We start from the raw sequence: 17,258 nt of genomic DNA on the forward strand, positions 1-17,258 counted from the left end.
GACATATGTCCTACCTTTACCTCTGCATCATCTTAAATCACTTGATTTTTTTCTTTAATTTTTTTATCTTTGCATTTGTTCTAATTAGTTATACATGATAGTAGAATGTCTTTTGACACACTGTACACAAATGGTTGTACATAGTTGATTTTTTTTGTCACAAAGATTTTTTTTATTTTTTATTTTATTCTTAGTACAAATCAATTTCATTTGGGAACAGGAAAAATGTGAACATTTCAGAGTAATCTTAGTAATATGTGGTATTGAAAACTTTTTCATTGTCTTTTTTGGCAATTTTTAGAAAATTTTTTTTTCATACATGTATATAGGGTAATAATGTGTGTCTCATTCTACCATCCTTCGCATCCCCACCACCCCACCCCTCCCCTCACTCCTCTCTGCATAATCCAAAATTCCTTTATTCTTCTCTACCCACCCTACTCCCCCCCCACCCCCACCCCCCCACCGCACTGTGTATCAGCATTGCTACTTTTCAGAGAAAACATTTGGCCTTTGGTTTTGGGAGTTTGGCTTATTTCACTTAGCATGATATTCTCTAGTTCCAATCATTTACTTGCAAATGCCATAATTTCATTCTTCTTTAAGGCTGAGTAATATACCATTGTGTATATGTTCCACATTTTCTTTATCCATTCATTTGTCAAAGGACATCTAGGTTGGCTCCATAGTTTAGCTATTGTAAAACTGAGCTGCTATAAACATTGACGTGGTTGCGTCACTGTAGTATGCTGATTTTAAGTTTGGGTATAAACTGAGGACTGGGATAGCTGGGTCAAATGGTACTTCCATTCAAGTGTTCTTAGGAATTTCCATACTGCTTTTCAAAGTGGTTGCACCAATCTTCAGTCCCAACAATGTGTGAGAGCACCTTTTTCCCCACATCCTTGCCAACACTTATTATTGCTTGTATTCTTGATAACTGCCATTCTGACTGGAGTATCACAACATTTACTTGAAATATCATATATAGGAATCGACCCTCAAGTTACACTGTGTGTGACTAAAGATTTTTTAGTAGGCCTATCAAGCATCCTAACAAAAGGAAAAAAATATAAACAGAAACTTTTTGTGAATAATCTTAGTCAGACTCCTAAATTTAGTCTACCAGTGCTCTCAACATAAAATAAATGTTTCATAATGGAAACCATTTGGGGAACATAGGAAAATTAAAGGGAATCCAATTGTTCTTAGTGTAGATAGAGAAGTCTTCAGAAGAATTTGGGTATAATATTGGGATATTAACATTGTAGTCCACTTAGGTACAATACAAATGTACATTAAGCTTGAATTATCTCCAACAGTTCTTAAGGACCCTGTTCTTACTTTTCTGCTGGACTATACCAAACAGAGTTGGTTGTGCTCTTGAGGCTGTTAATTTTTTCCTTTTGAATTACTTTAAAGAAAAAAATATTCTTACCTCTTATAGGGAAAGATACAAAATTTTGTCTTCCACCCACACTGGTTGTCATCATTGGATCCAGTACAAAAACCATTATTCAATTATTTATAATTTTTCTCATTTTAAATTTGTTAGAACATTAGTGTGTTAATGAGGATATGAAAATATAGGAAATACTTAGGTTAACATTAGTATTTAGAAAACTTGAGAATTATCAGAAAGAAATCTAGGGCAATGAAGGATTCTTAGAATAAATATGGTTTATGTAAACAGATTTGTTACAAAGTACGGTTATGTAAATAGATTTTGTAAACAATTTTATTCAGAAGACAAGTATTCTTGATCTATCTCTGTGACTGATATTAAAACTTGTAGAAAACAACAATGCTTTTGGAGTCCAGTGAAATAGAATTGTACCATACCCTAACAATAACTCGTGTCTGTCATATTAGTTCTTCATTTGACAGAACACCTGTGATATTAAAATAAATCCAAATGACATTATTATACTTCATTTCATAGCTGTACTACTAAAGCTTTCTTTGTTTCACTTAAAGCACACTTAAAACTGAAGATTTATTCTAAATTTTATATCTGGAAATGTCATATGAGAAACTATGGTTTAATAGTTGTGGTCATATTCTAAAAGAATCCATATTGAAAATTAACTTTAAGAATTTGTATGGTGGGCTGGGGAGATAGCTCAGTCGGTAGAGTGCTTGCCTTGCAAGCCCAAAGCCCTGGGTTCGATCCCCAGCACCGCAAGAAAAAAATTTTTTTTTGTATGGTCCCTTACTTTAAGGAGCTTTGATTGCATTGTTGGTGGGAGTGTAAATGGGATTAACATAATTTCAAAACTGATTTGACTCTAAATTGTAAAGTTGAATACTTTCATTTTCTACTACTCAGCCATTTCACTCCTAACTTTTGCATACGGACACCAAAAGATAGTGCACAAAGAATTCATGAAATCATTGATCATAATAACAAAAAATTGGATATCTAAGTACTCACAGAAAGAAGATGAATACCTTAATTATGGAAGTCACATAATGGAATATTATACAGCAGTAAAAATGATCAACTACACTACATGTAACAATATGGGAGAATCTAGAAATATAGCAAGTAAACAAAAATAAGTACTAGAGGACTATGTATAGTAAGATACAGTTTAATAAAGTTCAAAAACCAAGCAAAACTAAACATATATTACTTAGGGAGGCAGACACATGTGATGAAGTTGTTTTTTAAAAAGACAAGGGGATGATACACAAGTGGACCAAGGAGGACAGGTGGGGAAATGGTATAGGGAAAGAACTCCTAGGCAGGTACAAAGATGTTGACCATAGTCCAGATTTTTGGTGGGGTGGTAGGTTCATGGGTGTAGTAATCATGGTTGTTGTACTTCCTAACAATAACTGTGTGCACTGTTTTATATGTATAATTTGAAAAGATAGCTGTGTGTTGTGGTGCATGCCTTAATTCAAGAGACTCAGGAGGCTGAGAAAGGAGGATTGCAAGTTCAAGACTAGCCTCAGTGACTCAGCAAGGCTCTAAGCTACTAAGTGAGACCTTGTTTAAAAAAAAAAGGGAGGAGGAGGTAGGGGGTGCTGTGATGTGGCTTGGTGGTAAAGCCCCTGGGTTCAATCCAAAGTACCAAAAAGCAAAACAAAGTTAAAAAGGAAGGTTACACATATTAAGGTGTATATTGATAGAATATTAGTTTTACTCAATGCCCAGTACATATTTCTGTGCAATGAAACGAACTATTTAAGAATACAACTCAAATTGGTGATTGGGAAATTTAAAAGTGTGCAGAGAATTTAAATATGTATAAAAGTTCCATTTGAGATTATTTCAGGGGGTTTAAGTCACATTCATCATCCAGAGGTTCAGCTGATAATCAGATTATATTTGACTATTATAACTTTGTACAAGGTGGCAAAAACAAAAGTAGATGAGGACCTCTTGGAACAACATCATGTTTGAAATAGATTTATTGGTCTTAAAATGATTTTAACATATTTTAGACTTTAAGAGATACAATGCTGAAACTTTTTTCTGAGAATAAATTATTCTTAAAAGATTTTTATGTTCTTCTTATAAGGCTGAGCTGAGTCATTTGACACTAGAAAATGGTTATTACCTAGAAACTATTTTGTCACTATTGTGTCTTATGAAAATCTAGGTTTGCCGTTAGCTCTGTGTTTATTCCCATTACTTATAATAATAAAGCATTTGTATAATATATATTTTATGGTACCTCTTTTTTCTCTGTGAAATTCAAACACTATTTCACCTTAGCAACATATCTTTTGGGAGGGAGATACAGACAAAGGACAGTTTATTTACATCTGACCCACAGGTATCCTCAATGTGTGAACTAAATACTCAAAGGGCAGTGTTTGTCTCAAAGGCTAAAATCAGAATTGCAGAATAAAAATCCATGCATTTTTTTTTGAGATTTCTATAACAGGGATCCAGTGAAATGTATTAGAGAAGTATAAATATTAGACTAATCATTTTGGTGAGCAATCAATGGATGTTAGAGTAGTGAATGAGTTATCAGAAGAATGGAACTTCAGTTTTCAACTTCTCTTTGCTGAATTGTGATATTAATTTAGCATCTTTGTTCCTCACTTTCCCTCATATTTATAAACAGATAAGAACTCTATCTTCCTCAGAGGATTGAGGATACAAGAGTGGAAATAAGTTGCTATATATGAAAACCTCTGTAATCTCAAGAAATATGCAAATGTGGGTTTGTCATAAGTATTTTTTTTTAAATCTCTAATATATTAAAACTTAAAATAAAGTTTAACAAAAAGCTTATTTAAGCATTTAAAAAATTGCCAAGTAAACTACACGAGTTTCTTAATAGGAAAATGCCTAGAGGATCTGCTTGGAAAACTATTTTATTGATTTCCACAAAAATGAACTACTTAGATGTAAATGTCAAAGCATTATCTCCACAGAATCTGCAGGATGTCTAGGTTTACTAATTAATTCATCAAATCAAGCCTTGCTACTTAACCTCCAGAGAGATCAGTATAGGAACCTGTCTTCTCTACATAGTTACAGGGGAAACAGTGTGTCCTACAGCCATCCCTATAGGAATGTTGCTGAAAGGGCCTTGGTGTTTTTGGTTTTACTGATACTTCAGGGCCTCATCTGACTTGTAGTGGTGGAGTCTTTAACAGCTTATCTACAAATTGCTCTTGCCATTGAGAAAGTTTCATATAATAATGCGCTGAAAAGTAAATGGATAATTTACAGTAGGAAATAATGTAAACTTGTCTTCATAATAACCCTAATGTATAATCTTTTTGTTCTTAAAGATTTAGAGTTTATTATCTGATTTGGGAACCTCTAGACTATTAAACAAAATGACCTCATTTATTTTAAACTGTTTTCTCTATCTGGTGGAAAATATTGAAAAGCATAAAGCAGAACAGGAAATCATATCCTAGTTTTCAAAAATAACACTGTTAACAGTTCTTCATATTTCCTTTGTTTCTCTATGCATGTTTGTATTAGTGGGATCATATCCTATGCATCATTTAAATGATTAAGTTTTCTTATTTTTTGTGATGGAAATCTATGCCTTTTGTACAAACTTTGGCAGAGTTGTGGAAAATAGACAAAAATATAAAGCAGAAAATGAAAATCACATATTAATCTACTACTAGAGTTATCATTGTGAATATTTTGGTGTATTTCCTTCAAGTGCTTTAAAAATTTAATTTAAAAAAAGTAATCGGGTACCGCTTCTTGGGATCAGGCAGCTTACTCTCCAGTCCAGGGGACTGGATGAACCAGATCAGCACTCTTCTTCTTGGACAGGGGTAGCCAGAGTGGATATTTTCCTTTAAAGCTCACTTGTTACCATATTCTAAGTTGATATGTACACAGTGCTTTTCTTGTGCAGATTTTCATCTTCAAGGCCCAAATTTCAGGTTATACTTGATGGTTCCTGGAACCTGTACTTTTCTCTGCAGTCCACGTCGCCTTCTCTTGCAATGGTTGAGAGGGGGCAGGAGGCTGCTACTTTAGAGTTTCAAATCCACTTTTAAACCTGAATGGCCGTCAGAGCGCTCGCTCCGTGGTATGATCAGGAGCGCTTCAGGGTCCTATTCCGAAGTTCCGAGTCTCTCTGTAGAAGGTCTGTGACCAGGGAAGGCTTTGGTGGCCTCCCTGCTCCGGGGACAAAGGCCATCTGAGAGAGGCCAGCCTTTTCTCGCCCTCCCGAGGTTATCATCAGTACGTGCTTGCATGTGACTCCAAGTCCCCCATTCTACAGATCTTAAGCGGGAGAAGGTTGCCAGGTCCCACGGCGTGCCCTGCCTCTCGGGAGATCCTGGCAGGTCTTTGTTGCGGATTGTTTAGGCATCTGCAAACGGCCGGTTCCTCTCGGTCTCGCTTCGTGAGCCGGGAGAAATGCGTCCCTTCTCGCTTGCCTTATGCCAGGCGAGGCGAGGAGCGTACTATCTTGCAATCTGCCGGAGGGGGAAACGCTCACGTGCGACTCTCTGATTCCCAAAGAATAGTACTGGCTTCCACGAAACCCAACGCTTAATCTACTAGGGATAGTATTATATTGTTCCGGGAGCCTGCACAAAGATAGGAACGACCATCTGCAAGATCTTAGGCAATGAACGCGCTCCTTCACTTCCCCTTGTTTTGCTTGGATTGGCCGGGACTGCCCGCATTAGTCCGCCGCCCCAAAGCTTCCTCAGCCTCAGACAGCTCGTTGGGGAGAACCTCAGGGTCTCAAATCCTGGGACGGGGCGGGGCGAGCGCGCAAGGGGCGGGGCAAGTGCGAGACTGAGTGCTAGCAGGGAGCGCGCGAGCGAAGCCGAGAAGAGCCGAGCCGAGCCGAGCCGTGAGGTGCCGGGGAGAGGCAGGCAGAGCCTGGCCGGCCGCCTGCGGCTTAGTGCGGATTGTGCGGTGTAGCCGGGCACTCTGTCTACCAGCCTCTGCCCAGGCTCCTGCAAAACTTTTATTCCTTTGGGCCCCCGGGGGTATGTGAAGGCATCGGAACGTTCTGCTGTCTCCGCACCCCCCTGCAGCGGCGACCGAAGGGACCTGCATCCCTCGCCCGCCGGGCTCTCGCGCCCTGAGCCTCCTCACCTACCGATCGCTCCCCGGAGCCGCGAGGGGGCACCCCCGGAGAGACCGCGCGGGCCCGGTCGCCCAGAACTCCCGCCTGCCGCGGCGGATCCGCCCGGCGCAACTTTAACTTGATTCCTCTCGTCCAGCCCGGGCACCGGAGGCTGCCGCCGCCGCTGCCGCCGCCCCCGCCCCCGCCCCCGCCCCCGCCGCCGCTGCTGCTGCTGCTGCCGCGGTTTCACAAAGGGCGCAGGGAGGGGAGGTGGCGCAGGCGGCAGGCACTGGCCTCCGGGCCGCCGAGGCAGCGAGACAAAAGGGAAACTGCCTCTGCTCGCGGTACGGGTTCGGAGCAACCAGCTCCTCCGCCTCCTGCTCCGCTCCGCGCGCCTCCCCCCGCCCTCGGCTGCTGCTCCGCCTCCCTCCGGGCGGGCTGTACCCGCAGTGCTTCGGACCCAGCGAGCCTTCGGGGCGCGCGTCGCTGCTGGTGGTTGGGGCTCTAGTGATAATAAATGATAGAGGATACAATGACTTTGCTGTCTCTGCTGGGTCGCATCATGCGCTACTTCTTGCTTAGACCCGAGACGCTTTTCCTGCTGTGCATCAGCTTAGCGCTGTGGAGTTACTTCTTCCACACCGACGAAGTAAAGACCATCGTCAAGTCCAGCCGGGACGCGGTGAAGATGGTGAAGGGCAAGGTGGCTGAGATTATGCAGAACGATCGACTTGGAGGGCTTGACGTGCTGGAGGCCGAGTTTTCTAAGACCTGGGAGTTCAAGAGCCATAACGTGGCGGTGTATTCCATACAGGGCCGGAGAGACCACATGGAGGACCGCTTCGAAGTTCTTACAGACCTGGTCAACAAAACGCACCCGTCCATCTTTGGGATCTTCGATGGGCACGGCGGCGAGGTAGGAGTTCCCCTGGGTGTTTGTGTTTCTCTCTCTCTCTCTCTCTCTCTCTCTCTCTCTCTCTCTCTCTCTCTCTCTCTCTCCCCCTCTGTGTGTGTGTGTGTGTGTAAACAACAGGATATCGCGTGTGCGACGGGGTAAGGACTTGGGTGAGAGGGGCGTGGTGTTTGGACAGATGTGGCTCAGGTTGCCCATACAATGGGAACCTTGGAGCTGAGCGACCTGTTTAGCAGAGAGTCATTCACCACATACTTCCTGCCGTTTTATTTATTTATTTATTTATTTATTATTATTATTTTTATTTATTAAAATTTATTTTTATTTTTACACACAGCATTTTGATTGATTGTACACAAATGGGGTACAACTTTTCATTTCTGGGGTTGTACTCGTGCCGTTTTAATATGAGGTTTCCAAGACCGTGCTAGGTTTTCGGGAAGAATTTGCGGTATTTCCAGTGAACTTTGGTCCCGGGTCTCAGTACCCCTGTTCTAGGGTTTGAGGCTTCATTACCGCAAAGTAGGAAGACAGTATCTTTGATGCACCCTTAGAGAAAGAGACAAAATCTGCAGGGTAGAGTGAGAGTCGTTGAGGATGAAGGAAGCCGTGACTCTTTCCCTTCGCCTTCGCTCTAGGCAAAAACCCAAGTGTGGCCCTGCACTTCTTCCTAACTCCTTCAACTTTGCAAGTGCAACCGGGCCAGTTTACCAGAGCACCTGGCTGACCCAAGGTTTTTTAGCTGGATTGCCTCGTGGGACCGATATGTCCCTGGCCTATGCAGAGGTAGCCGTGCCCGCAGAACTGGCTGTGTCCCGACCTAACCCCTGCTCCCTAGCCAGTGTGGGGGCGCAGATGTCTTCTTGCTTCTAGACTCCTTTGTTTGGAGGTTCATTTGGGAGCAGGAGATGGGGGCTAAAGGCCGGTTTAGGTCTCTCTAACTTTTCTGCAGTACCTGGGTTGTGTGCTGGGACTTAGTTTCCTGGTAGTGGGGCTAAGGTTGGCTCCTGTCCTTGACCTGGACCTGGGCTAAGACTGGCAAATGTGGGTCCAGTGCCCTGCTCCAAAAAACATCAGGCCAGTCACCCCATCTTTCTTTGGGCAGTTCATAACAAAGTTTCATTGCTGAATGCCCCTCTTTCCTTTGGCATCATACTTTCTTACTCTTCTCTTCCCTTCCTATTTTTCATTACTGTCTCCCCTCCCACCTGATTCCCTTTCTCTGCCCTCTGATGGTTGTGTGGGCTGTTGGGAGCTGTAGGGAATGTCATTCTCTTTCAGGCATTCGCTTGTTCTTTGGCCTTGATTTTGGGTAAACATTGAGAAAGCTTTTAATTGGTTATCTTATCTACATTTTCCACTCACCATCTGCAGATTTGTCAGTTGTTCTGTGTCTACCTGCCCTGTAGAACCCACTTTACCAAGAATGAAAGACAGTTGGAAAACTTATTTGATAGAACTGAAATCAGTTTTTGCAATTTTCCATACACCTTAGTCTTTTTTATTGTCTGTCTTTCCAATGAAAGTTTCTCCCTAGTAGTAATTTTGTAGCCTTTTGTCTGATGTGGGGTTCCCCTTCCCTTGAAAATAGCCTAGATGAAAGATGTGAAGTTAATTGGGAAGACACACTGCATACTTGGGCAAAAACATAGCTGAATGACAAGGTTGTCAGGATAATGACTGATTTGTTTTCTTGAGTCAGAATGTCTGTATTTTCATTTTATGTGCCTAGACTCAGGAGGGGAGAAGGAAACTGTGAGTCTATCATTTGTAAATCACTTAATAAACATAATTTATTACATATATTATATTAAAATTATTGGCTAATGATAATCTGATTCTGATCTTATAAAGCACAATTTTACTTTTAATTAAAAGGTTTTGATGTAATAGTAATGTCATAAAACTTTGGGTTATGGTAGTCTGGATGTGATATATTGGGATGTTTTCAGCCTGCATGTGTAAGTAGATTGGGTGATTATAATTTTTTTCTTCTAAATTGATTTTCTAAAACCTGAAAGTTGAAGACCCAAACTGGTTTCAGGTTGAAATTTTCCAGTACTCTCTTGTAAATATACTATCCAGGAAAAGGGCATGTAAATGCTTTTATTTAGCTAAAAGTATTTTATATTTACTTGGCTTTTTCATTAACATTTTAATATTAAATGAAAAGATGATCATTTTTAGCCAAACCGTGATTTTCATTGTGCCTTACATTGAAATGCATGCTATTTTCAAAATAATTAATGTTATCAGTACCCTTAGAAATAATTGTTCTCTCTATAACCTCTTATCATGTGCAGCCTGTTCGTTTGGCTGTGATTTAGGGTAAAATTGGGAAAGTGCTAAAAAAGGAGTTATTTAGTTGCTCTTGGGAATGTAATAATAACAGACACTATTGGATTATTTCTGTCTTGGTTTTTCTTTTTATATCATTTGAAGATAATCCCACAATAAAATTCTTGTCTTTGTATTGTTTAACTCTTAACATTCACCAGAGGAGGGTGCCACTGTTTGATTTTGGCATAAATGACAGTTATCTCCTTTCAGAAAAGAAGGAGCTTTTATGAATACTGTCACACACACACACACACACACACACACACACACATACACAGTCTCTAGAGTGGTAGAAAGGATAAATGAGGAGCTTAATTTTATTTCTAATAATTCACAAAAATAAAGAAGGTAGGGCCCAACTACAGTGATGATCTAGAAGGGACCTTTGTATATCCTTTTTACTGTAAATCCATTTCATTCCATTTTTTTTTAGATGAGATGTAGGATTGCTGGAGAAATTGTGACCTTCCAAAGACCATGTTGCTAGTTTGAGGCCTTTGGTTTATAGATCTTTATATTAAGCAACTGGACAAATTGGTTTGCACATTTGCCCAGATAGATAGCACTCTGGGAATATAAGGATGATAGAGATGTAGCCCCTGTCCTTAAAAAGTTTCAGTCTAATGAGAGAGACAGACCTTTATACAAAAGATTATAGCTATGGTGTGCTTAAGGTGTTATGGGAACGTAGGGGAGGGACATTTAACTCAGACTGGGAAGTGGGAGGCCTAGGGAAAAACAGTGAAGGCATTATTTATTGCTTTGACTTGAGATCTGGCTTTGAATTTATACTGTACCTTAGACTAGTAGTGTCCTTGGGCAAATTGCTTAAGCCACTTTATCTGGGAGTTTCTTATCTTAAAAATAAGGATAATAATGCATGTAAGGTATACCCTCATCAGTTTTATTATGTCCTTCTAGAGAAGTTCTTAATGGATAGAATGGTATGGAAGAAAGATTAGGGACTGAGAAGTCAGCTGTGTTGTGGCGGTAATATCCAAGGGAAAGAGATGCTACAAATTTGGGAACCACAAATTTGGTCACTAGAAAGATGTATATAAGGCAGGGATAATTCTCTAGGTATCCCTCAAACTCTCTTTATCTCTCTGTTTTAAATTATGGTGAACTTCTGATAACTAATTCAGGATTCTATTTTTATGTATATTAATAAAGCAGCATCCTGGCATCAAGTGTGAATTTTCTGATTAGTGACAAGGAGTATTCTCTATGATTAGTAAATTGGTATTCTAATTGTAACTGAACTCTTTTGAGTTGGGTTAGCATGTATTAATTTCTATTCATCTATGGATTTTTTGACAGAAATATGTCTCTGGACTTGATATTCTGAAAACTAGACTCTGGGTAGCTGTAATTTCATTTAGATGGATGAGATCTTAATGAGTCTTGTCTCCATGGTCCTACAGGCCAACTTTTTTACTTGATCCTCTTGGACACTTGAAGCATCTTAACCTCCATAGTCTAGGTGGATGGATGACTGTGTGTATATGTATCTAAAGCTATGCATTGATTATTTTGTTGTATAATGTAAGATTAAGACAATTAAAAGTAAAAAAATCTCAAATTGTATCAGTTGGTATAGAAGGGTTATTATTTTTAAACTTTGAAGTTCAAAATAATGTTTATCTAAGAAAATGACTATTTTTGTGCTTATCTGTAGTTTTATCCATAGGCAATAGATTTTAAAAAAATACTGTGTAGAAAAAATATCACCAATCTTTTGAGGTTGCTTTGACAATGTTCATAACTGAAACTTATGTAGGGATTGAATTGTTATGTGTTCCATATGTTTAGGGAACCAAAAGATTTTGGACACTTGAAACATCTTAACTACCATAGTCTGGTGGAAGGTCATATATATCTTTTTTTTATTTTAAGTCATATGTATCTAGACAGTTGTCACATGACTTAAAAAAGTTTCACATTTCATATCAGTTTGACATTTAGGTGGAATACTTCCCAAAAGCTCAGAAGAGAAACTACTTATGGATGGTTGCCTGAAGGATACCCATATCTAGCCTAGTTCTTTAGATCAGTGATTCTTAACTCTTCTTGAGTCATGCTTCCTTTTGAGAATGTTATGCAACTATAGGCATAGTTCCCAGAAAAAATGGATATGCACAATTATAAAAAATTTCAAAGGCAAGTGATGCAGGAGGCCTCTCTATATCAGGTTAGTCTGGATAAAATAAAGTCTGTTTCTGGTGAATCTAGACCTGTAAGGAGCCTTCCTCTCCAGCATTTGCATTTATTGCTGTAATGTTGTCTGTGAGGGTTGTTGTAAGAGTGGTCTTCCAAAGCTGTCCGAAAAATCAACTGCAAATCCCTACAGTTGATTAAGACCTATATGCATTAAGGTCTTTGTTACATTATAGCATCCTTTTTATGAAGACCAACGGAGTAAAAGTATTCCAATTCTTTTGTTTTTACCTTAAGGATATTGAATCATGTGACAGATTGAGTCATCCTGTTTTTTGGCTGCTAGACGTGTTAAGAGCCAACCCCTGACCCCTAGCATGTGCAGAATTTTATAGAATACATTTATTTGATACATAAACCTTAGTTCCAGGACAGCTTATCTTTCCTACATTCAACTTTCCTTTGTTAGTTTTCTTAGATGTCATTTTATCTTGTTGTGTCATATGTATTTTCATTGGATCCTTCTGAAATAAGATATAGTTCTGAATAAATAATGAATGGCACAGTGAGTGATCTGCTTTTCACACATTATAACTGAGGTTTGTAAATGTTTGATTTCACATAATGATATAGAAGAGGCCTAGAGATTTAGTGTGGGCAAATGCCTGATGGCTTAAGAGAAAATTCAGATTATTTTGGTTTAAAACGGTATATTAAAATTTCTTTTCATTTTTTTCCCTCCTAATTAAATCACCTCTTGTGTTCCTGACTACTGATTTTCATGCATCTTTCAATAGGGTTGTTAAGAAATTTAGTTCAATGAAGCCAACGTTTTCTGTATAGTCTGCCATAAGTGGAAAACAGTTATCTGTGTGATGTCCAAGGATGAATCAGTGCATTCTCTGCTCTCAGGGAGCTTTCTATCTGTTTGCTTTGATGAGGTTTTTAAAAATAGCAGAGCTGCAAGATGCAACTGTATCTAGAAGAGCTACCAGGTGCATACCACCTGACGTGCAAGCCTGTCTGAGGGAGCTTGGGAGAATCTTGGATAATTTTGAGGAGGAATTGACATTTGATTGTATCGGAACATTTCAGTAGAAAGATTGGGTGAAGGGAGGAGGGCAAGATGACATAACATGTGGAAGAAAAAGTGTGGAAATGGTTTGGAGGAAGTAAATGGGGATGCAGTTGGAACATAGGCAGGTAGCCCATTTGTTTAGAGCAGGCTTTCTCCAAGAGTAGTCATCTAGAAACCCATTTATTATTTTTTCCATATTTGAGTACTATTCGTGTTTTTATATACTTAGTTATTTTTTTATAGATGGGCTGTTTTTGTTAACTACATTTATTTGAAAGTAAATTTCATATCAGCACTGGAGTAGATGACCTATGCAATAAAATTCTTGGTCTTCAACCTGCCATTCATCTTGATGGAGTGGAATGATCTAAAGTAGTTCCTCTCCTAGTCTCTGGTTTCCTCTAGAGTCATTCTGCCCCCCCTCCTTGGTTTTTTTTTTTAGCATCGGAAAAGTGGCTTTTAAAATTTAATTGCCATAATTTGAAGCAAGGCAGGAACTTGCTCCCTTCACAGTGGAGAGTACCCTCAGTGAAGCTACTCTTTTAGGAACCCTAGTTTGGAGTGTTTCTTTCTACTGTGACCTGTGATAGAGATGATTTCATTTATAACACAGCTTCAAAGGGAACCCAGAGTTGTAAGTATTTCCCGATGTTCTGGCATAAATTCCACCCTGCTCTCTTTTTTATGGTGGTGGGAGTTGAACATAGGTGTGAGCCACACTCCCAGTTCCCCACACTAGTTTTTACTTATTTTTCTTTCTTTTCTTTCCTTTTTTTGGCTGGTACTGGTGGTAATTGAAGCCAGGGCCTTGCATATGTTATTAAAGTGCTGTACCACTGAGCCACATCCCCAGCCCTTTTATTTTATTTTGAGACAGTCTCACTAAGTTGCCCAGGCTTACTTTAAATATGGATCCTCCTGCCTCAGCCTCCTGAGTATCTTGGATTATAGGCATATGATACCATGCCCAGTTCACCACCATTTCTAATGCAGGGAAACAAGTAGAATCATAGGACTAAACTGGAATCCTTCCTAGATTTGTTTGCTCTGTTTTTTGAAACAAGATTTTGCTAGTTGCCCAGACTGGCCTCAGCTCATAGCTCAAGTCATCTTCCTGCTTCATCCTTCTGCGTAGCTGTGACTATAGGCACATGCCATTGCATCTAGCTAGTTTAGTTTTAAAAAGTAGGTAATTCACATTTTTTTGGTAATTGAACCATTATTGGTCACAATTGTTTATGACATACTAGCAGTGACAAAATATACCAGTATGTTGGGACTCACAGTTTAGTAGCTTTGTCTGATGGGTTAGCTATATAGGTGAAGAGAATAGGAGATGCTTCTGGAACTATTGTTAGGACTGATATTGAAAACCATCTGAGGAGCTTGTGTTGTGTTCTATAAATATTGGAGAACTGGATATTTTTGAGCAAAGGATGGCATATAATCCATGATTTAGTAATCTGTTCCTGTAATCTACATAAAGGATTTGATTTAAATGAAGAAGATAGAAGTGTGAGGTGGGGGGGTCAGTTGGGAAGTCTGGGCTAAAACATTGGAAATGAAGTCCAGGGGTGTGGGCCACAGCTAAAAGGGAGCCAGAGTGTGAATGGCAGAACTCGTACATGGCAAAGCCACTGTCAGGGTTCCCAGTGTGGAACTATCAACATTAAAAAGAGTGGTTGGATGGACAGAAGAGCATACTTCAGACTATAGTGAGTTTGGCTGTAAATTTGTTTCCTTTCTCCCTTGTCTCCCTTAGACATTTCTGGGTTTCATAAAATGTTCATTGACCATTTAATTTGCTAATTTGTAATACATTATTTCTGTTATACTTTTCTAGATGGACACATTTTAAAATAATGAGAATGTATATTTTATATGGTATCTGACTTATTCAAATGGAAAGATTTTTATTATTTTACTTTGTTACTAGGAATAATGTAGGTTTTGTTATAAAGTGTAGCTTTTATTACAAAGTGTAGCACAGTGTCTTTAGTGCTCTTAAATGATTTCATTATCTTGTTGGTGATTTAAAATATGGATATCATTCAATCTCAGAATTAAGTGATCCCTTCATTAGGGTCTTGGTTTTGAAAAAAGTAATACTTTGAGTTTAATATTGAAAGAATTCGTTTTATTCTTAATTTCTATTTTGATTTTTAACCACTTTAGGGATATATTTTTGTGTATATATTTTAATAAAAGTTACTTTTATTAATGTAGCAAGTAAAACATTTAAAATAAGTTAATTTTAAAATAATAAAAGTAATATAACTATATGACAGATAGTATAAAAAAGAAAGAATAGTCACTCCAAGTCTCATTACCCTTACACATTCATGACTATTATTTTGGCACATTACTTGCTGATCTTTTTTAATGCACATTTTAAATAAATTATACATAGTTGTAAACAATTTTACATCTTGTTTTTTTATTTTGCATAACCCTGTAATTCTTTATATTTAATTTTAATTCTTTATATTTTTATTTCTTACTTTTTTTAGGAATGGAGTAATGTTTATTGAATAGATGGATATTTGATAAATTACTAAACTGCTTCTTGATAGATATTCATTTAGTTTCCTCTGACTTTTTACCATTGTAATTAACACTGATAAATATTTTTGTGCTTCTAGTATGGTATGGATTATTTCTTCAGGGAAGATTGTCAGAATTGGAATTTCTGGGTCAAAGGAGAAATTAATTATTATTAATAGTAATAATAGTAATAATAATAGTGACTGACATTATTTGTAATCCACTAGGCAGAATTTAAGTACATTTATATGTTATCTAATTTTAATTTTCATAAGACTTTGTAAAAATCATTATTATTACATTACTTCTATTTTGTAGATGGAAAAATTGAGGCCCAGAGATATTAAGTAATTGTCCAAGTTCTCTTCAGCTCATAGATGGTAAAACTAAAATATAAAACTAGTATTAAACTTAGAACTATTTGTCTTAGAAGTATTTGTCTCCAGAACTGGTGGTCTGAGTTTCTGATTGAAGTTCTATAAATCTCATAATTTGGGCAGTAAAATGCTGATTGTGTTGTTACATGGACATGCCTGTCTTCTAGTTTTGCTCAGTAGGACTTTGCATATCTTATATGACTGATATTCCTATGAGGTGTGATGGTGTTCTTAAAAGTTCTATGCTGCAAATGTTGGCAGGTGTATCTTATAATTACCTAGCAAAGTCCTGTAATTATGAAAAGATAGGGTCAGAAGGCAGAGCAGGTAATACCTTACATTCAAACACAGTTCTGATCTATCCCACTTTTTTCCTAGCAGAATCTCTTCCACTACAAAGAATCCCTAATGTTCTTGCCTGTTGGCTTATGAAAGGCTTGTCTAGAAATTAGAGTGGCATTAGCATAGCCAGTCACAATGATTAAAATGATTTATGTTTTATTTTACTCTGAAGTACTAAAGCTTGACTTTAGAATAAATACATACTTATGCCTATTTGTGCAGTTTCTCTTGGTACTGAAGCACTAATGGTTTGTTTTTCTTTTTGAGAACTAAAATAATTTCCTAATACATTATACGTTTGTTAGTTTATTATTATTATTTTTTGAGACAGGGTCTTACTAAGTTGTTTAGGGTCTCACTAAGTTGCTCAGGGTCTTGTTACATTGCTGAGGTTGACCTTGAACTTCTGATCCTCTTGCATCAGCATTCCTAGTTGCTGGATTAATGATTGTTAATTTTAAACAGAAACATATCTTTTTCTCATTTGTTTGTAATTCTGAGTTGGATTGTTTAGTTTGAATAGGTGCTGGTTCTGTGTTTCCATTCCAGAAGTTTATTTAATATATTATTCTCTTAGCCAACCTTAACTTAACCTTAACTTTGGTGATAACTAGTTAAAATCTGTTTTTCATATAAATCTTCAAAGGCCAAGTTTAAACAAAGGAAGCCATAATTTTCTACATAGTTAATAGAACTTAATAACTTTTATAGCTTTGTTTTATAATTATAGGCTCTCCTTTGAAAAGTACAAAGCATTTTCAGTAAATATTCATGTACATAAAAATTAGATATACTGATAAACTGATGTACTTTCAATAAAGTTGATGAAATCTATTCTGTGAGAAAGTATGACTTAAGAAGTCAAGATATAATCTTTTTTTTTTTTTTTCTTTCCCAGTACTTGGAATTGAACTTAGGGCCTCATGAATCCTAGGCAAGTGCTCCACCACTGAGCTACATCCCCAGCCCAAGGTACAATACTT

At 38.1% G+C, this 17,258-nt stretch overlaps 1 protein-coding gene across 3 annotated transcripts in view; it reads left to right on the forward strand.

Moving 5' to 3' along the window:
• The window catches only part of Ppm1l (protein phosphatase, Mg2+/Mn2+ dependent 1L), a 499,143-nt gene that overhangs the window by 152,628 nt on the left and 329,257 nt on the right, over positions 1-17,258 (forward strand). Inside the window, exons 1-2 of one of the 3 annotated variants that reach the window (XM_047563107.1) lie at positions 6,235-6,868; positions 7,339-7,440. In XM_047563107.1, the coding sequence (XP_047419063.1) occupies positions 7,354-7,440 (87 nt within the window). In that variant the 5' untranslated portion in view covers positions 6,235-6,868; positions 7,339-7,353. Of the gene's footprint in view, positions 1-6,233; positions 7,441-17,258 lie in introns of those variants that run through there. The other 2 variants (XM_047563105.1, XM_047563104.1) reach the window with 2 other exon arrangements.

This window comes from Sciurus carolinensis, chromosome 9 (genome assembly GCF_902686445.1).
Source record: "Sciurus carolinensis chromosome 9, mSciCar1.2, whole genome shotgun sequence".
NCBI classification, from domain to species: Eukaryota; Metazoa; Chordata; class Mammalia; order Rodentia; family Sciuridae; genus Sciurus; species Sciurus carolinensis.